Source organism: Alligator mississippiensis, chromosome 3, assembly GCF_030867095.1.
Source record: "Alligator mississippiensis isolate rAllMis1 chromosome 3, rAllMis1, whole genome shotgun sequence".
NCBI classification, from domain to species: Eukaryota; Metazoa; Chordata; order Crocodylia; family Alligatoridae; genus Alligator; species Alligator mississippiensis.
Genome location: NC_081826.1, coordinates 268,403,911 through 268,424,293, shown reverse-complemented (window position 1 = coordinate 268,424,293; position 20,383 = coordinate 268,403,911). Strand labels below are relative to the sequence as shown.

Sequence of the window (20,383 nt, the reverse complement as noted above, 5' to 3'; positions counted from 1 at the left end):
TGTTAATTTGAACTCTCTGAGGCTGAGGGGGATTTAAAAAGGTTTCCCCTTTCTGAGTGAGTCCTCTAGCTCTTGGGCTATTATGCATAAGACAGGCAGCCACATACCATCCACAGCCATATGTCAAATGCAGAGCACAAAACTGCATTTTTGTGAGCGGTCTTAAGTGCTACTCCACCATCTCGCCTGCTTCCTGGACCTCAACTAGGCATTAGCAGGAGATGGGTGGCTAGCTGCTCAGATTGGGTGGCTCTGGGTATCCACAAGAACAGAATTATTAGGTACACAGTAACCTTTCAAGTAAAACAGGAAGATACTTAATGAGGGAGGGAAGGGAATCATTATTTTAGTCTCAGATGTTTTAAATTCCAGCTAAATCCTGGAATAAACAGCATCTATTCACTTTACTGGGTTTTCTTTCTGTATAACCTTTTTTTAGATTAGGATGGACTTTAAAGATCCTGTTATCACAGAACATTTTAAAGCATTTATTTGGGGTCAAATGGGTATGGGTAAAAGTAAGTAAATGGGTTACATATGTTGTCTTTTATACTAATTGATGTGGGGCTTGAATGATGCAGATGCACAAAGGTCAGAATAGTTAATAACCTGTCATTTAAAATTGTGGCGGTAGGGGAAGAAGGAAGGAAAGGGAGAGGTTTGGAAAAGAGAAGTAAGTAACAAGAAAAGGAACAGATACTTTGACATTTTAAGGCTTAATACTAAAGTAGGAAGCTACGAAAAAGAGCAACTGAGCTAGTGGAAAAATAAAACCTCAAAAAGCTAAAGGATAAATATGTAAGCATTAATGCTAATGCCTTGTAATATTAAATGTATGTCTAAATGCTGAGAGGTACCTACATCAGTGTTTTCCAGCCTGGGGAGTCCCTGGTGTTTTGTCTGGTTCAGTGGTGGTATTGGGCAAAGAGAATGGGTAAGAAAATGCTGCATAAACCTTGGAGCTATTTTAAGCTTTCTATTACATGTGTAATGTTGTGGGTAAAGTTCAAGTTGTCACTTGGAATCTCCTAATGGCGCTCTGCCTCCCACAAGATTCCCTAAGAAAATAACAGGAGTAACGTGCAGGCAGAGCTACGTGCTTAGGAACCGGCTCATGGGTTGCTTATTTCTTTTCACAACAGGTTTAGCTGCAAGAAAAGGTGACTTCAGCTACACACCACCATCAAGAAACAGCTGCATGCTCCTAGCAACTTGAAGGCTTTTGGTATGGGGCGTGGGGTTGGGAGAACAGACCTGAAAGAGAATTGATGGAAGGGAAAAACTATGAGAACCAGGGATCTGGTTATGTGTTCACCACAGAAAAACATGGTAAAACTCAGATTTTCTCATTTTGAAGTGGGAAATGGTGGGTTTCCCCTTGCAGACTGGCAGTTCCAGTCTGCAAGGGGCTGGGGAGGAGTAGGAGGAGGGCTGCGAGGCAGCTTGGAGAGCAGCTTCCTGCAAGAAAATCTGGTGGGGAGGGGAGAATGAGGTTGAAGCCTCCATGGGCAGGGCTGGGGCTGGTGCCCAGATGGGGCAGTGTGTGGGGCTTGAGGCCTGGGGCTAGAATGTGCAATCGCATGGCTCAGGTGGAGAGCAGGATGGAGTTGCAGGTGGCTCCTCCAGGGGGCAGTGGGGTGGCTGGCTCCTCACTGCTGCACACACTCCCTGGCAGGGTATAGGGGGCATGTGCTCCTGAGATCTGTGTGTGGGGAGGGAGCAGATGTGGGCTGCCCGCTGCAGGCTTGGGCTCTCTACCCTCCTGCCCTCCCTCTGGGGCCTCCATGGCCTGGCGGCTGGGACCCAGTACAGCAGGACAGAGTGGGGCAGGGAAGCTCCTTGCTGCTGCAAGCCCTGCACTGCCAAAGCAAGTTGCTCCTACCTGCCTGGCAACAGTGAGGGTGGCAGTGTGGAGTTGTGTTCCCTGCCTACCCAGCAGCAGCCAGGGACACCATGCCATGGCAGCGTGAGGTTTGCAGCAGTGACACTGAGCTTCTTTGCCCCACTCTGCCCTGCTGTGCTGAGTCTCTCCTGCTCTGCTGCAGAGACCCTGGGGAGAGGGCAGTAGGGAGCCCAAGCCCGCAGAGCATCTGCCCCCTCCCCCCACAATGAGCTCTACTCCAGCCATGCTGCCTGGCAGGCTGGGGGAAGTCAGGCTCCTTGCTCTGCTGTATTGCAGCAGCTGGGACTCAGGTGCTGCTGCGGGGGTGCAGGGAACTGCGGACCTGGGTCCATTGCCCTGTAGAACCAGCAGCTGGGGGCCCCCTCCAGCAGGGCTGGGGGGACAGGGGGCTGTGGGTCAGGAGTGAGGGGCAATAGCATGGGCAAGGTACCGGCATATCAGGGCTGCTCAGCACCATAAACACTGGGGTGGGTAGAGAAGCCACAGCTAGACTCATGTCCTGGGGAGTGAAGGGGGGAGGGAGCTCTGACTTCCCATGATAAAGTATAGGTATTTAGAATGTATTTTATTACAGTGATTAAGGCACTGATAGGCTTCCAAATTGCTTTAAAATTGTAAGTATATCAATAAAAAATTGTGTTCAACTGATACCTATATATGTAGTGGTGTTTCATTTTAATCACAGAAAAACATTGATTTGAGGGAGAGGGGGTTTAATTGAAGAATTTGTGATTGACTGATTGATTCATTTTAAACAGAGAACACCAGGGTACCTGGAGATAACTAAGAGCAAGGAAAGAGAGCATTAGCAGAAAAGAATCAACATGTGTTCATAGACTCATAGATGTAGGGTCGGAAGGGACCCAAGTAGATCACCAAGTCCGACCCCCTGCCCTGGGCAGGAGAGAATACTGGGCTCATGACCCCAGCTAGGTAATTGTCAAGCCTCCTCTTAAAGACCCCAAGGTAGGAGCCAGCACCACTTCCCTTGGAAGTTGGTTCCAGATCCTAGCTGTCCTGACTATGAAATGGTGGCTTCTAATGTCCAGCCTGAACCTGCTCTCAAACAACTTATGGCTGTTATTCCTTGTTACTCCAGGAAGTGCATGGGTGAACAGGGTCTTCCCATTCCCTGCTGGTCCCCCCTGGTAAGTTTGTAGACAGCCACCAAGTCCCCTCTCAGCCTTCTCTTGTGAAGGCTGAACAGGTTCAGGTCCTGTAGCCTCTCCTCATAGGGTCTGCCCTGCTGTCCCTGGATCATGTGAGTGGCCCTCCTCCGGACCCTCTTGATGTTGAGCAATTAATTAGGAAGGCTTATGAGTATGGCTCCGAACAAATTGGAGCTAAGTTTGGAACTACTGAACTAATCATGGAAAAACCTTTTGTAAGCCTTCCATGAAGAGCACTGTGGTCAGGTCTATTCTCTTCTGTTAATGGTTTCTTTCCTCCCTCTTAGTTATCTTCCATAGTTCTTCTCTTCTATCCATTCTCTTTCAGATCTCTTCTCCCTACATCCTTATTGGGAGAAATTTTGAATAGAGGTGCAGACCCCTTTGAATTGTAAGTGTGGGTTCACATACTTTTGATCAGTCATCTTTGTGGACACCTTGGCCATAATCTGCAGACCCAGGGGTCCACAGACCACAGGCTGAAAATCACCGACTTATTGCCTTCCTCCTGAGTACTTCTCCTGACTTGCTGTTATTTCCTGCCTTTTTTTTTCCCTCCTGTCTTCTTCTCATTTGTGACCCTATCTTCCTGTTCCCTATGTGAACCCTGGCTTCCAGTTGCTTCTGACCTGCACCCTTGTTACCTAATTGGAAGAGAAATAGACCAGATGGGCAGGTATCTGCATAACTCTGCCCTTGGCATGAGATAAACAGGTTATACCAGACAGGAAACCTGGCTTTATGCTGGGGTGGCCAACCTCTGGCACATGTGCCACAAGTGGCATGGGCAGCTTCTAGAGGCACACTGATACATTGGTTCATATCATATCGACACCAACAAATGGACATTTTTGGCTTTTTTTGGCTGATGTGGCCAATTTAATGTTGCTGATAAATGCCACATGTATGTGCGCAGCCACAACATGCATGGGGCCAGGAGTGCAGCCTGGCAGCTTGGAAACCAATATCCAGCTGGTAAGTCTAAGGGGGTAGGGGTACAGATCCAGATCACCCTGCGGTGAGGGAGGCAGTAGGGCTGAGTAAGGGCCAGGTGCTGACCGGGTGGGGTGCAAGACGGAGCCAGCAGCTCGTCCCAGGGCGTGTAGGGGGCTAGCAGCTCCCAGCCACTGTGCGCACTGCCGGGGGGACATGGAGGGCATATTTTCCCCCCAGACCTATGCATGGGGAGAGGGTGGATGGGCTGCCCGCTCAAGACTAGGGCTGGTGCTAGGCTCTTCCTGGGGGGAGGGGGCTGGGCTGGGGCTGCTCTCAGTGTGGGTAGTGGCACTGGAAGAGGGGCTACAGGGGCCCCTTCTCCCAGTGTTGCTGCCTGCTCCAAGTGCAGCCCCAGCCCAGCCCCTGCTGCTGGGAAAGTGCCAGGGGCAGCAATGGGCTCAAGTGGGCAGCCCGCCCTCACCCCGCACCCAGATCCAGGGGGCACATGCCCCTCATGCCTCCCTTGGGGGTATGCATAGTGGCTGGGAACTGCTGCCCCACCCCACACCCCCACATGAGCTGCTGGCTCTGTCCTGCACCCTGCCTGGGCATTGCCTGGCCCTGTCCCAGCCCTCACTCACTATGAAGGCCTTGATCTGTCCTTCCCCACCCACCATGTCCCTTCCCTGCCCCCTCAGACTTACCAGCTGGATGTTGCTCTCCAAGCTGCATATCAGCAATTGGATCTGTATCAGCTGATATGGCTTGTTAATAATTGGCCATCAATATCGGCCCCAAAAATCTTTATTGGCGCACCTCTAGCAGCTTGTATGTGTGGCATCTGGCAGAGGAGGGAACACAGTGGCACATGGTGTCAGAAGCAGAAAGCAGTGCAGCAGATCAGGCAGGGGAACAAGGTCAGATTAACACTTAGCAAGGGCACAGGGCTGCCAAAAAGGTTGGCCCTCACTGTTCTATGCCACATCCCTACCCCAGGGTCAGCCATGAAAAAAGGGCTTGGGAAGTAGAGGTATGAAACTTAGAGCTCTGCCAGTTGAACAAATCCTAAGGTCCCAGCCTTACTGATGATTCCTATGGGTGTTGATGTGGTGACAACACAGTTCTGGGAGGGGAAAGGGGAATGGCTGGTGTGCATTGTGTTTGTTTGCTTTTTTATTTGCATTTTAAAAACACAAAACAACAACAACAACAACAAAGCATGTGTCATTTCCCCTCCCCCCACCGCAATCATCTGGTCATTTGTTGTTCATATATCAATATATGATCATTAAGGTGGCAAAACAAAACATTATGCCAAAATGTAAGTTTGTATATGCAAACTTAATTTGGCTTCCTTGTAGGTATGCATGGCAGTAGAGTCTGATTTTTACATGACTATTTTGTCCACTGGACCCCTGTAATGTCCAATGTGTAGTATACGCTTCCTCAAGGCATGAATTAAGATTGTGTGAACAAAAAGGGCAGTTCACCCACAGATCCGTTTCATTTGTTGCAGGAGATGGAAGGAAGACAGAAAGAGAAGACGACAGCTGAATTTCTTCACAGAAGAACTGGATTTCACACTGGCCACTGCCACAGAGTTCCACTGCAATGCTAAGTAGTTTAAACCACACTTTTTACTGTGGATGACTAATAGTGTTCTTCCCTTTTCTGTGTTAAGCATCAGCACCTCTGCCATCAGAGCACTCAGCCTTTCTGTAAATTGATTGCAAATTGAAATCATTCAGAAATCTTCTAAATATGTAAAGTTGTATATAGTGCTAAGCATTATGAAACTGAGCCACAGGTATCTCAAACTGAACACCCAAAATCTGTGGATGCTCTCTAGACCTCATTTTCCCATCTACAGAATGAATACATTAGTTCCTCATCTTGCATGTTGTGAGAACCTATTTATGAAGTACCTAATCTTATAACGATGAACACTACAGAAAAACCCACAGGGAAATTAATGAGTCTGTCCTTTGACTAACACTGTAAGCAAGGCATGTAGCCGTGCACTGAGCAAGAAGAAAATGTAATTTCAAACAGCTGCTCTTTTAACAGAGCCTTGTCTATCTTGTGCACTAAATGAGATGGGAGTCTTGACAGGAAAAATAGTAAATGGTCATATGCATGTGTGGTAGGGCAGGGGTCAGCAGCGTACCCTATGGAACCACTGAATCCAGCCTGCTGAATCTCAGGCTTTGCCTGTGCCCATGCCTGTACTGGAACTGAGCAGCAAAGAGCTGCCCCAGGGCCGCAGTGCTTGAAACAGTGCTCACGTCATTACTGCTTGTCCTATCCTTGTAGCAGAAAGCCCCGTTTTCCTCTTGCCTGCATTTGCTCTCCCTTCTTTGGATATGTTTCTCTTTTTCTACCTTTCTTCCTTCCTCTTTCTTTCACTTTAAGATAAGGAAATGTGTTTTAAAATTTGTATGTGTGCATTTTGTCTCCCCTTGTAGTTTGGTATGTTTATCTATTTGTGTGCCATGGCATTTGTAGCTTATATTTTATACTCCTCACCTTTCAACTTTCAACTAAATGTGTTTTAGTAAGTTATACATTGTAACAATGTTAACAAGGGCAGGAATCAAACTGTCCTTCTCTGTATCAGGCTGGCCCCGGAAAGAGGGAGTGAATCAGTGATTGAATGTGTAACAAGGTAGCACACAGCAATTAACACCTGAGAAGATGCAGATCAACCAAGGGAAGAACTCAATAGAAGACAATGTAACAACCGGGAAATCTCTAAACGTCACTGATCAAAGGCTAGAAGCCCTGGCCTGAGTTAATCAACGCCAGAGACCAACTTTTGGGCTGAATATCTCCAGATCAACCGCTCCCAGAGCCCTATTCTAAATTCATCAACAGACTCCCAAACCTGAACGTACATGCGGACGACCCCTGGGGCTGACAGATGCCATCCAGTAGCCACGGGGGGGGGGGGGGGGGGGGGGGGAGTCCCACGAGGGTCAATGACCCCTGGATTGGGCAAACCTGAAAACTGGGGAGTCACCAAAGTCTGCCAGGGACAGATAAAAGGCAGTGAAAAGTGACCCTCAGTGGCACCCTCTTGATCTCCAACTTGACCAGACCTGTCCAGCCAGAAGGACCAGCCGGCAACCCCCTTCTGGAAGATAACACCACGCTGAAAAAAGCCTCAAAGACAGACTCCAGCGCTTGTAGGATAGGTATACCTGACTCTGTAGCCTGCTTTTGTGTGTGTGTGTGTGTGTGTGTGTGTGTGTGTGTGTGTGTGTGTGTGTGTAGCCTGCTTTTGTGTGTGTGTGTGTGTGTGTGTGGACCAGCCCCAAGGTTTATGATTACAGTGTTTCAATCTGCCTAATAAACTAGACTTTTAAGGATCCCGAGTTGAACATTTGTAGCCAACATCCTCACCCCTCCCTGCTGGCCATGCCCTTTTCTCAAGGTTGCAGTGCAAGTGTACCTTTCAGCCAGAGTGGAACTGTGCTGAGAGCAGGGCTGTGCGGCGGGAGAAGGATGGGGATGAGGAGAAGCAGAAGCAGCTTCTATCTGCCCAGCCCTAACTCAACTACCCTTCAGCTGGGAGCTGTACCTGCACTGCTGCTGGGGATGAGAGAAACAGTGGTGGCATGGGCACAGCTCCCAGCTGTGTGACTCCAGTAGAGACACAGGAAAAGCTCCCCTGCTACTGACATACCAGTGAAGCCATCTGACCAGTGCCAGACTGGGGATGGGTTGTTTTGGCCCACAGCATGAAAAAAATTGCTGGCCCCTGCACTAGGGAGCTGAATAAATGTTGTGTGTCATAACTTTTCAGTGCTTGACTTTGCCATTTTTCTTAACACGTAATGGCTATAAATCTGTAGCTTGTTCATCACCATAGTGTGTGAATAACTAACATGTTTTAATAAGGGGTGCAAACTAGTGGAGAGTAGATTTAGGTTAGACATTGGGAAGACATTTTTTACAGTAAGGGTGGCCATAGTCTGGAATGGGCTTCCAAGAGAGGTGGTGCTGTCACCTAACTTGGAGGTCTTCAAGAGGAGGCTTGACAATCACCTGGCTGGGTTCACCTGACCTCAGTCCTCTTTCCTGCCAGGGGCAGGGGGTCGGACACAATGATCCATTGGGTCGCTTCCAACTCCATAATCTATGAGTATGTAGGTCAGGGGTGTCAAATATATGGCCTGAGAGTTAGATCCAGCCTTGGGAGCCCTGCCACCCAGCTCCTTGGTGCCCCTGGGTCTGATGAGACCCATGCAGGGTACAGTAGTGGTCTTAAGGGGGGGGCAAACCAGGTGGACTGCCTGGGGCCCCACACTTTAGGGGGTCCAAAATTTTTTTTTGGGGGGGGGAGGGGGGGCAGGGGGAGTTTTTGTAAGGAAAGCTCTATTTGCATTTTAACACAACTATTTATCTAACTCCCCCAAAGAATTTTTAAAAGATCTACGATACAACTGTGGTGGGTTAATAGTTACCTGAGTACATGCCTCTAAGGGGCCCCAACTGACTCTCTTGCCGAGGGCCCCAACAGCCCTAAGCCCACCACTGCAGGGTATAGCATGTACTGATGACACTGAGGTAGTCCACAGGCTGGATCTAGACCACAGACCTTTTGCCTCCCCCAGCATACACAATATAACTGCTGGTCTAGGATCCCCCATTACAAGCAGCACAGATCCTGAGCAGCGAGAACAGGTGCTGCATGCAGCACAGTTCAGTAGCAGGAGCAGCACTCCACACAATGGCTGCCCCAGCTAGGCTGTGCTACGTGGCACTCACTCTGGGATATGTGCTGCATATATGGTGCTTGCTCTAGCTGGTCCAGGACCCACATTGCACACAACGCTCACAGGTGCCATGTGCAGTGTGGCTTCTGGACTAGCTGGAGCAGGTGTCATGTACAGCACAATTGGGGCAGGTACTGCTTGTAGTGCAGTCCAACTGGGGCGGCCACTGCTCCCACCAAACTGCTACACATGGCATCCATGCTGTGCAGCCCAGATCCTGGAACAGCCACTGTAAGGGACCTAGAGTGGCAGCCAAATCAGGTATGCTAGGGAAGGGGAAAGAGGGTCAAGGTGTGTGTGTACATGTCCATGGGCCCAATCAGGCCTGCAGACCAGCCCAGCACCACTCATCCACAGCTGCTTTGGTTTCACATCCTTGATGTAGATACTCTTCTCTCCCTTCAATGGTTGGTAAACTGGCTTTTCCTTCAAAAATTATTCTTTTTCTCCTCTGCCACTCACACAGCAACATCCTCCCCTCCTGGAGCTTTCATTCCTTCCTTATGGGTCTCTTCTCAGCTCATACTAGACGATACAGTAAGGAAAAATAATAAGGCCAAAACAAAGTGCTTTTGAAAGTATCACTCTAAAGTTTTATGGCCCACATTCAAAACAGAAGCATTAAGATAAAAGGCAGGTCCTCTGAAATTGTCCTGAAAAGAACAGTGCACTATGAACCAAATAAATAGCTCTGTAGCAATCAATATAACACAGAAGAATGGGGTCACTACTCTTTTTACTTAATGATAAAATATTTACTTGAAGAGCAGGATCCTTTTTCCACCCCTCTCTCAACATGGGGTGATGGGCTATGAGTAGAAACCAAACTATGCTACAATTGTGTGGCTTCTCTTTTAAAAGTGGCTGGAACACTCAGGCTAAACACTAACAAACACAAGTTTGATTGCATTAGAGCATTTTGAGGTGCATCAAATCCAGACCTTACAGACAACTAAACTCAATGTCCCACATTAAGTACCTGTGAATTATTCAAATTAACACTTTGCCTTGAAACAATCCCTGCTATTTAAAACTCCTATTTAAACAATAGGAGTTATATTGCCTGCCTAATCATGGGTGCATCAAATCCCTTGTCTGTTCTTTAGCTCTAGACTTTGGGGGCTGCACCTCTAACAACTGCTATGGAAAGATCTCACCAATTCAAATACTATTAATGTCACCATAACCTGTCAGATAATCACAGGTACTCCAGACCCCAAAATACAAAGCCCTGTTTCACATGTCCATAGGGTCCATTACTCCTCCCCTTTTCAAACAAACAAGGTACCCTCCTACAATGACTATCCTGTACACTGTGCCTACTCAACCAGAGCGTTGAATATTCATGGAGCAGCAAAGCCATGTAATACAGATCATACCATATATTACTTCACACCATCTCCTTGGTAGGCTCCCTCTCCTGATCACAAAACACACATAATGTTCTTAATAGCTGCTGCACATAGAGGCCCTCCAGATTAAGAATCCTTGCTCTATAACAGTGTATAAATAGTTTACTACACAAGTTTAAACCCAGTTCAAGCACACTTTGGCCTTCTCCCCAGTGGTCAGACAAAACATGCACCAGTCTGTTAGTTCTATGTATCTACGTTCTCTCATCCTTACTACCATATTCTACCAGCAAAACATTGAGTGTTTCTGCACCCAAAGCTCTTTGGTGAGTTTAGACTCCATCTTTCTACCAGAACTCTTATATCTTGTCTGCCTAGGTTGTGTCTGTGCCATAAATTTTGCTAATAGCAGCTGTCAGAAGGAAGCTGCTACAAAATTTTTGTAGTGATGTGCTTCTGGTGGCTCTACTACAGCTGTTGTACTGGCCAGGTGTGAAGTATATGGGAGGCACCAACTGCTGAAGGAACCATAGGAGCTGGCAGAAGCTGTAGGCATGTCTACACATACCTGCTGCCAGGCAGCAATAGAAATCATTTTTGGTCAGCTAGCAGAAAGACAGAATTTTGTAATAAAGTGGCTTGAAGTGTGGACGTATAAGCTTTGGCCTACCTATACTACGTGGCTTTGCTGACAGACCTTTCCCAAGTGAAGGAAATCTCCTGACAGGTACAGGTACTCCTCACTTAACATCATTAGGGATAACATTGTTTCATTATTACATCACTGATCTATTAGAGAACACACTCATTTAAAGGTTGTGCAATGTTCGGTTATAACACTTTGGCCGCTGCCTGCTAGTAGGTAACTGCTGTGATGTAGTTGGATTCGCTTAACATCATTTTGCTTAAAGTCACATTTTTCAAGAACATAACTGGGACATGAAGTGAGGAGTAGCTGTACATACAGAAAGCATGGGAGTCTCTGTTGGACTTACTGGTCCCCTTCAGTGAGGAACCAGAGATGCATGAAAGCCTGGTGGCTGCTGACTCCCACTACAGCCTCTGTCAGCTGGTTGTCTGTCCTAGCCCTGCATTGCACTGCAGCTAACACAAGACAGCCAGTGGCAGAGACCTGATGCGCCTGCAGATTCAGCGGCAGGGTACGAAGCAGGGAGGGGGCAGGCTCTGGGCATGGGGGCTGCATGGCAGACTTGCAAGCTGCAGTGTTGGGGGGAGGGAGCACAGGTAGCTGCCAGCCCCGTCTAGAGCAGGCTGAGATGTTTACACTGACCCCAGATAACACAGCCCTGAAACTCTCTGGGGTGCAGCCTTAGGAGAAGTACAACCTGGCAATATTATCTACCGCCTGGAAAGCAGGTGTCCTTCCTCCTCCCTGAAGTAACCTCCACTGCGCGGATTAAGAAAGGGAGAAGCCAGCGTGTCCCCGGGGCCCGTCCCGAGGGCCGGGGAGCCCAAGGGCTCCCACTTCACCTGGAACAAAAGGCCGCTCGCATGAAAACGACCCGGGATCGCCCCGAGCCGGGGGCGGGGGTCCAACGAGGGCCCGAACCGGGCGCCCCCAGGGGCCGGCCGGCTGGCAGGGCGGCCCGACCCCCTCCCCGCGACCCCGCTGCAGCTGCCCCAGGGGCTGTGCCCGGATCCCCGCTGGGGCCCGCACCCGAGCGCGGCTCTACCTGGCTCCGGCGCCGGCCGAAAACAGGAAGGGCGCGGGGGCCGCGGGAAGTTGCCGGGCCGGCGCGGGCGCGGACTACAGCTCCCAGCGCGCCCCGGCGGGGGCGGGGGCGGGGGCGGGTCGCTCGCCGCGATGCGCGGGGAGGCCGGGCCTGGCCGGGGAGCGGCGGGCCCGGCTCGCGGCGGTGCTGAGCCTCAGGGGTAGGGACCGGGGGGAGCTGTGCAGGCAGGCGGGCGGGCGGCGCGGTGACCGGACGGGGCTGCCTCCCCACCCCGGGTTGCCCCCCGTCCCTGGGGCCCGGCCTGCCTGGCGCGGGTGAGCGCGCACCGGGAATTCACTGTGAATTCACTCCCTGGCTCGCCCCCGTGCCCATAGGTATAGGGCAGCCTCCCCCAGCCTCGGGGGTTTGCCCCCCGCCGTAATAAAGATGGCATTTGTGCGCCCCCACTTCAGCCACTGCTTTCCTTGCCACTGATTCTTCTCGGCCCACGGGTTGAGAAATGCTGCCAAGGGGGGGCCCAAGAAGCGGGGTAAATTAGGCTGTGCCCCTGCAGGAAGACTGCTCCTGACCCCCCACGCCTCCGCCAGACCCAGTCACCAGCTAGAGCAGTCAGTGCATGTGTGTAAGGCAGTGCTTCTCAGCCGGGGCCCAGCTGATCCTTTGAAGGGTGCCCCTGGGAGTGAGCAGATAAGCTCAGGCATGTCCCTGCTTGATCCATCCTCCACTGCCATTGCTTGGCCCTTCTGCAAGGAGGTAAGTACTGTGATATCTAAATTAGTTTTTAAATTGGGTGTCACTCCATTCACAGAAGTTATGGAGGGGTGAAGAAAGGTTGAGGAGCGCTGGTGCGGAGAGAAGTGGGTCTCTACCCTGGTCTGTAGAACCGATTGTTGTGTGGCCATACTTGGAGCTATGACAGAGCGGTTATTCTGGACTCTCTCCCTACGTAGACAAACATGTAGAGCACAATACACGATGGAAGCCTGTTAGTTCCTCCCTGGGACTGGCACTTTCCATGAAGAGGAGAAACTCACTGAATAAATCAGTGAAATCAGTGGGGAAAGTGTGACTTGGAATCGCATGGTATACTTTTTAATGCCAATATTGTACTGGTGAATTTTGTTGAATGAGCAGCTGTAAAAACAAAGTCTATCTGTGTATCTATCTACAGATCCATTTTCAGTGGTAAATAAGACTGTTGTCTGTAGGACCTCTGCCTTATTAATTGCAGAAGTTTCAAGTTGTGTAGACTAGGGGTGTTGACTCATCTCAGCCCCTGGGCTGGATCCAAACTGCAGGGCTCCTTGCAGGCTGAATCTAGATGTGGCAGCAGAAGCGGCAGCAGCAGGGTGAGCAGCAGTGGCAGCTGTGGAGGTTCCTGCAGCGGCTGTCCCCATGCCCCGTGCCCAACACACATTCCCAACGGGACTTGTGCCATGCATATCATCAGTGAGCCTCATCTCTGCAGGTCCCACTCCCAAATTCCTGGCCTTTCTACAAACCCTACAGGTCAGATGAGCTGGTTCTGGAGCCATATTGTGGGCCATAGGATTGTCTCTCCTGGTACAAAGCATGGAGCAAGGGACTTCAGGAGAAGAAAGAACAGCCTAAGAAGGCAGTTGAAAGATGCCTTGGAGAACTGGCTTATATTTCTGATTCTGTTAGCTTTTGTCCGATGTTTGGTGAATCATTTAAAACATACAAAGTGTTACATATTTTAAGCATTCTGAAATATTAGGTATTGGGCATTTTCCTGTTAGATATCTAAAATTAGTCTTAATTTCCCCCGTCTCATCTTCCCATTTGTCAGTTGCAGGCATTAGTACCCTTAACCTCAAAGGGGTGTTAAGTTCATTCATGTTTATGGAGCAGTCAGATATTGTAGTAATGAATGCCCTAGGAAATTAATAATTCTGTCCTTCAAAAGCAGACTTCATATAGTGTGCTGTAAATAAGATGTTGGGTCACACTTGAACAATAATGCTCAAACAATATACTGGATAGGTAGTCATTAAATAAGCATCATGGCAGTAAAGGAGTGGAGATGCTGTGAGACTATGTCAGTAAAAATTGTATTATAATTCATACCCTCAAGAGACCTGAATCAAAGTTTTTATCAATTTAGATTAGATAAGATTTATATGCTGCCCTCCCCAAAAGAGGCTCAGGGTGGCTTACAGTAAAAACAAAACATAAATAATAAAATAAAATATATGAAATAGATGAAAATATAAAATAAAATAACTTAGTCGAACATCCTATCCAGGCAGTGCCCCCAGACTTAACCCCACCTGCTGAAGGCCTGAAATGGAAAGGTCTTGCAATGCTTTTGGAAGATCTCCAGCCTGAGGCTATCTTGGGCTTTAAGGGGAGGGCTCCAGAGCTGAGGGGCGATTACCTAGAACCACCTCCTATTTGATTCCACCAAACTTGACACACCCATGGCATTTGCAGGAGGTTGCTCTCAGGTGACTTTAGGGACACTGCATTTTGACTCAGCTTCTGGACGGTCCTCAAGGACAGCCCCATGTAGAGAGCATTGGGTTGAATGAAAATGCAAGATAAGAGCTGGATGCCATCATCAGGCTGATGGCATTTCTACATCTACTCACAGTCTTGCCCAACGGTCTCAGATTCGTATTGAACGGGAGCTGTGACAGCACAAAACCCTGGGAGACCCCACATGAGAGGTCCTGATGGGATGACAAACACTCGCCTATCACCACTCTCTGGGCCCTCCCTGCCAGGAAAGAGTGGAACTAATTCAAAGCGATCTCACAAGTATATACCAGATCATGCAAATGCATTATCACTGGCCAATTTTGCAGGCAGGTTGTGAGCCCTGCAGCTATTTCCATGAGCTTATCATGGTGGGGGCCCCCCACACCTCTGACTGAGGGGCCCCAGTGGCCCCCCCCCGCCCCGATTGGTGGACAGGGTTGTCCATCTTGCGGCGGGGGGTGGGGGGGTGGCAGCCATCTTGCCCTCTTATTTTCATGCTGGCAGCCCTATTTGTGGTGGGCTGTGCAGCCAGGAGAACTGCCAGCACTTTATTTTTAGGAAGGTTTTTTTTTGGGGGGTATGCGGAATTTCACAGAGATTGCTTAATTTTGCAATTTCCATGAAATCATGATTTGAGTAGGTCTCGATCAATTATATCAAAAGCTGCTGAAAGATCTAATAAGATCAAAAAGGAACAATTTCCCCTGTCCATCTCCAGGTGAAGATTGTTGGACTGAGCTGATAAGCACCATCTCCTTACTGTACCCAGGACAAAAGCCAGACTGACCACGGTTCAGGTGTGTGATAGAATTCAGAGAGACCTGGAACTGCCGGGTGACCCACTCATTCAATTGCCTTCCCCAAAAGAGGAGGTTGGAGAGTTGGGGTGATAGCTGCATGGGCTGTCGATGTGAAGACATTTTTTTTTTCTTTGGAGTAGGAGCTGGAAAATCAAATTCTGGCATTTTCTAACTTTTGAATCTTTTACCTTGAAGCCTTAATATTTTTTAACGTAGGGCTTTTCTATAATAAATCAAATTGATTAATTTCCATAGAGCAAGAGATACAAATGTTATGAGATGAAGTGCAAATAATGGTCACTAAAACTGGTCTGCAGCTATGCTGTTACTTTCTTTGAACAATCAAGCATCAAATGATAGTAAACATATAGGAGATAACCAAAAATAATTTATTATGCACCCAAAGTCGTTGTAAGAAGTGACAGAAGCTCTTGTTATGTTTTAAAAGAAACATAGCAGCAGTTCAGGCAGTTCCATCCAATTTCTTTTATGTATACAATGATACGAAGAGAAAGTCTGCACATATAACAATTATCTTTTACTTGAGCAGAAAGTTACAAAATGATGTTCAATGCAAATCACTTATATATACTTTCTCTTTATTTATTAGATTTATAGTCTTCCCCCCACCCCCCAGTCTTAGTTACCTCTCCTGTATGTCCTACCCTTCAATTATTGTTTCATAGTTTGTAGGATCAGAAGGGACCTGACTAGATCATCAAGTCCAACCCCCTGCCATGGCAAGAAAGAGTACTGGGGTCAAACGACCGGGGCAAGGTGTTCATCTAGCCTCCTCTTAAAGACCCCCAGGGTAGGAGCCAGCACCACTTCTCTTGGAAGTTGGTTCCAGATCCTAGCCGCCCTTACAGTGAAGTAGCGCTTCCTGATGTCTAGTCTGAATCTACCCTCTGCCAGCTTGTGACCATTATTTCTAGTCACTCCTGGTAGTGCTCGGGGGAACAGGGACTCCCCCAATGCCTGCTGGTCCCCTCTGACTAGTTTGTAAATGGCCACTAGGTCCCCCCTCAGCCTTCTCTTGTGGAGGCTGAACAGATTCAGGTCCCTTAGCCTCTCCTCATAGGGCCTGCCCTGCTGCCCCCTGATGATGCGGGTGGCCCTCCTCTGGACCCTTTCCATGTTGTCCACATCCCTCCTGAAGTGCGGCACCCAGAACCGGACGCAGTACTCCAACTGCAGCCTGGCCAGTGTCGCATAGAGGGGGAGGATCACCTCCTTGGACCTGCATGAGATGCATCTGTGGATGCATGACAAGGTGTGGTTGGCCTTCCTGCCCCGTCCCCACACTGTTGGCCCATGTTCGTTTTGGCATCAATAATGACTCCAAGATCCTTTTCTGCCTCTGCACTGATGAGAAGGGAGTTCCCCAGCCTGTAGGTATGCTGCTGGTTCTTCCTCCCCAGGTGCAGCACCGTGCACTTGTCAGTGTTGAAACCCATCCTGTTCTCATCTGCCCACCCCTGTAACCTGTCTAGGTCTGATTGTAGCCCATTCCTCCCTTCTAGTGTGCCCACTTCCCCCCACATCTTAGTGTCATCTGCAAATTTGAACAGGGTGCTTTTTACCCCCTCGTCCAAGAAGATGTTGAACAGTGCAGGCCCAAGGACTGAGCCCTGGGGGATCCCACTGCCCACATCCCTTCAGGTCGAATAAGACCCCTCCACCACCACTCTCTGGGTGCAGCCCTCCAGCCAGTTAGTGACCCAATTGACTGTGTAGGTGCCAATGCCAGAGTTCCCTAGTTTTTTAATGAGAATGGGGTGAGAGACAGTGTTGAAGGCCTTCCTAAAGTCCAGAAATACTACATCCACTGCTACACCTGCGTCGAAGGATTTTGTGACCTGGTCATAGAAGGCCACCAGGTTGGTTTGACAGGACCTGCCTCTAATGAACCCATGTTGGTTGCTCCTAAGCATAATCTTCCCTGCTGGCCCCTCACAGACATGTGCCAGGATAATTCGCTCAAAAAGCTTACCTAGGATCAAGGTAAGACTAACTGGCCTATAGTTTCCTGGGTCCTCCTTCTTCCCTTTTTTGAAAACGGGAACCACATTGGCCCTTTTCCAGTGCTCTGGCACCACACCAGAGCCCCATGAGTGTTCTTAAAGCCGTGCCAGGGGTCCCGCAATGACTTCTGCTAATTCCCTCAGCACTCTGGGGTGGAGATCATCAAGACCAGCTGATTTAAATACGTCCAGTCCCTCCAGCAGTTCCCTGACTAGATCCTCACTGATCCTAGGCCTGGGTGTGCCTCCCCTGGGGCCTGGTGGGGGGCAGTGACCTGGTCCCTGCTCAGAATAATGGAGGCAAAGAAATTGTTAAATAGGTTAGCTTTGTCGTCTGAAGCGACGGCCAGATTTCCTAGCGTACCTTGCAGAGGCCCCATGTTACCCGGTACCTTCTTTTTACCCACTATGTATTTAAAAAAGGACTTCTTGTTGTCCTTGATCCAGATAACTAGTCCCAGTTCCAGCTCTGCTTTGGCCTTCCTGACCGCCCCCTACAGCCCCGAGCAACCGAGGTATAGTCCTCCCTGCTGATGGTCCCTCCCTTCCATTGGGTGTACGCCTCCTTTTTAGCTAGGAGATGTTCCCGAACGCTTTTAGTGAGCCATGGGGGTTTTTGCATCCTCTTGCCCCCTTTGATCCATGTTTGGATTACCTCGCTTTAGGCTTGGAGGATCATCTCCTTAAGGAACGACCACTCTTCTTGGACAGTTGACTCCTCTCCCCCCCGGGACCTCAGTGCCTTGTGAAAGAAGATGAAAAGTCAAAGTACTTGTCTTATACAAATATAATGTTCTCATCTGAAGCACAACTCTTACTAGAGTTGGAAAAATGGTTGCTCCTTACTTTAAGAAGCATGCAGCAGCTAATGCCACTCTTTCTGGCAGTTGTTTTTTGAGACTGTATGCTATAATTTAGCTAGTTACTGATGTGTAAACAATCTAGGTCTATTTCAGTGTAGTCCTGGCTACTAACTAAAGTCATGAAGTGCGCTGGAAAGTGTGTCACTCATTGACAACAGGCATATCGTAAGAGTCATAATCTATGTCTACCATACTCACCGTACCAGAGACATATTTTCAATGAAATAAGCTACAGAAAGATGAGAGTACAAAGTGATGTTTTGCAGTTTCATCGCAGCATTTGTATTGTGACATTCCATTGTGACTGATGACACATCAGGTCTTGAAAACAAACACTGTCTTGTACTGTGTGTGTGCTTAAAACAAGGGAACCTGAATGTCAATTAAGGGTCTGAGTATATTTGCAATACAAACAATAAATTGATAACGTCTCCAATGAGCATTCTCTCCCACACTGTACAATGATGGGGTCCTTGTTTTGGTTTTAGCGTGAGGGATTACTGTAGTATTGTAACAGATGCAATAAATTTGGGTGCATGACCTTGCAGAATTGTGTGTGAGATCAATTTTTACCTAATTAAACTGAAACACTTCTTTATAATCAAAAACGACATGGCCATCTGTTTAACAAACAGATGATGTGTAGCTGCATTTTGCTGGTAATATATACTTTGCTTCTGAAACATATGCTAGATATACCGGTAACAGAATAAAACATCATTCAGTCTAGAATGATACAACATTTTAGTTGTATGCAAAGTTAAAACTTTTATGGAGTATTAAGTATCTTTTTAAACTTAATTTCTGACATATATCTGATGAAATCTAGTCCGCTGCAAAGGCAAAAAACATTTCTCATTTGGGATCCATAAGGTGACTAATACAAGTAGCAGGTGGAGTATCGATGCACCTTATAGACTAACTGAATCAGAGGTGCATACATTTTTGTGAGCAAGAGATCACTACATCAGAAGGCAGAAGGTGAGGGTGGTAGACACTGATCTGACATCAAATCCAAAAATGTACAAAAGCCTGTGGCAGAACACTTTAACCTTGGACATTCCACTGCTGACCTCGGAGTAGCTCTTCTTAAACAGTGCAACTTTAAAAGTTGACTTAAACACAAGATTGTGGAACAAGCTATCATCTACAGACTTGATTATGTTACATATGGTATAAATAGGTACTACAGATTTGTATTCCATTACCTGGATTAGCTTTTTTGACCCTTTTGGCCCTGTAAGTTTATTATTTGTTTGCCTTTCTCAGCACTGATTCCCTCCCCCTCTCTCCCACCTTCCTTCTTCCCTATATTTTGTGCTCATCTCTCTCTGTTTGATAGTCTGTTCTGTACGTGTCCTTTTACAGCATCTGATGAAGTGAGCTCTTGCTCATGAAAGCTTTGCATCTCTGATTTAGTTAGTCTATGAGGTGCATCTCTACCCTGCTTTCTCCCTGACTGCAGATGAATACAGCTAACAACCTCTCTCTGTAATACAAGTAATAAAATCTTTCAGACTGTCTCCCTGCAGACTGAAGAAAGCCTTGCCTACACTGCAGATATAATTGTGGTAAGCAGTCTTACAGCATGATTAACTTCTGATCACAGATAGAGCTAGAGCCCAACAGTGGTTACCCCAAGATTGTATTTGTTAATTTACATTTTTCTTTGCAGCAGTAAGGGCAAGAAATTGATAACACTCATGCAACTGCAAGAAAAGTGCAGGAAAGTAATTACAGACTGATCCAGCTCACTTCAAAACTAGGCTGCATCTAGTGCCTCAAGAAGATATATACACTTAATATTATTTTTCCCTACCTGCTGAGTATTTTTCTCTAAGTTACCATGTTACAGAAGGAAAAGAGAAGTTGAATTGAGTAACCGATTCTTACATACACAGCAACTGTGGTCAGAAGAGAAATATGCAATAAAGACATTAAGGGTAAAGACATTTTAGGAAGCTTTCTTCCCATGAAAAAAGAGTAAGGGTGACTCGCATGCAAAATGAAAAATTGCAGACCTCTGAGAAAAGCTGACTCGTGCTTGCCTATAAATCATATGGCATTATGAAAGAAAGCAGTTTGTGTTCATATTCCAGTACATACTAAACATTCAGTGCCTTTTCAGGATTAAAGTATCTGTATGTATTGTTTTAAACTAGTGGTTCTTGACCTTCCTTGCATGAGGACCCATTTGTAAAAATTGATGGTCAGTCCTGACTCAGTGCCCCTCAATCCTGACCTGCTCCCCGAAGGCCCAGGTCCTCAATGTGTGGAGCATGAGGGGTGTGTAGGGGCCAGGGGGACCCCAAGCAGCCACTTGCAGGCTGGAATTCTGACAGCCTGCTAGGGAAAAGCCACG

General features: G+C 47.9%; 2 protein-coding genes across 10 annotated transcripts in view; one reads left to right on the top strand and one right to left on the bottom strand.

Moving 5' to 3' along the window:
• Positions 1-11,921, bottom strand: part of SLC38A9 (solute carrier family 38 member 9) — a 74,743-nt gene extending 62,822 nt beyond the window's left edge. For 4 of the 5 annotated variants that reach the window (XM_019496080.2, XM_014594046.3, XM_019496079.2 and 1 more), the window contains exon 1: positions 11,833-11,920. The gene's annotated coding sequence lies outside the window, so the exon portion shown is untranslated. Of the gene's footprint in view, positions 1-11,832 lie in introns of all 5 variants that reach the window. The other variant, XM_019496082.2, reaches the window with a different exon arrangement.
• A 71-nt stretch (positions 11,922-11,992) lies between these two features.
• DDX4 (DEAD-box helicase 4) overlaps positions 11,993-20,383 on the top strand; it is a 114,608-nt gene continuing 106,217 nt past the window's right edge. For 2 of the 5 annotated variants that reach the window (XM_059725176.1, XM_059725172.1), the window contains exon 1: positions 11,995-12,585. In XM_059725176.1, coding sequence (XP_059581159.1) covers positions 12,532-12,585 — 54 coding nt within the window. In that variant the 5' untranslated portion in view covers positions 11,995-12,531. Of the gene's footprint in view, positions 12,586-20,383 lie in introns of all 5 variants that reach the window. The other 3 variants (XM_059725167.1, XM_059725169.1, XM_059725175.1) reach the window with 3 other exon arrangements.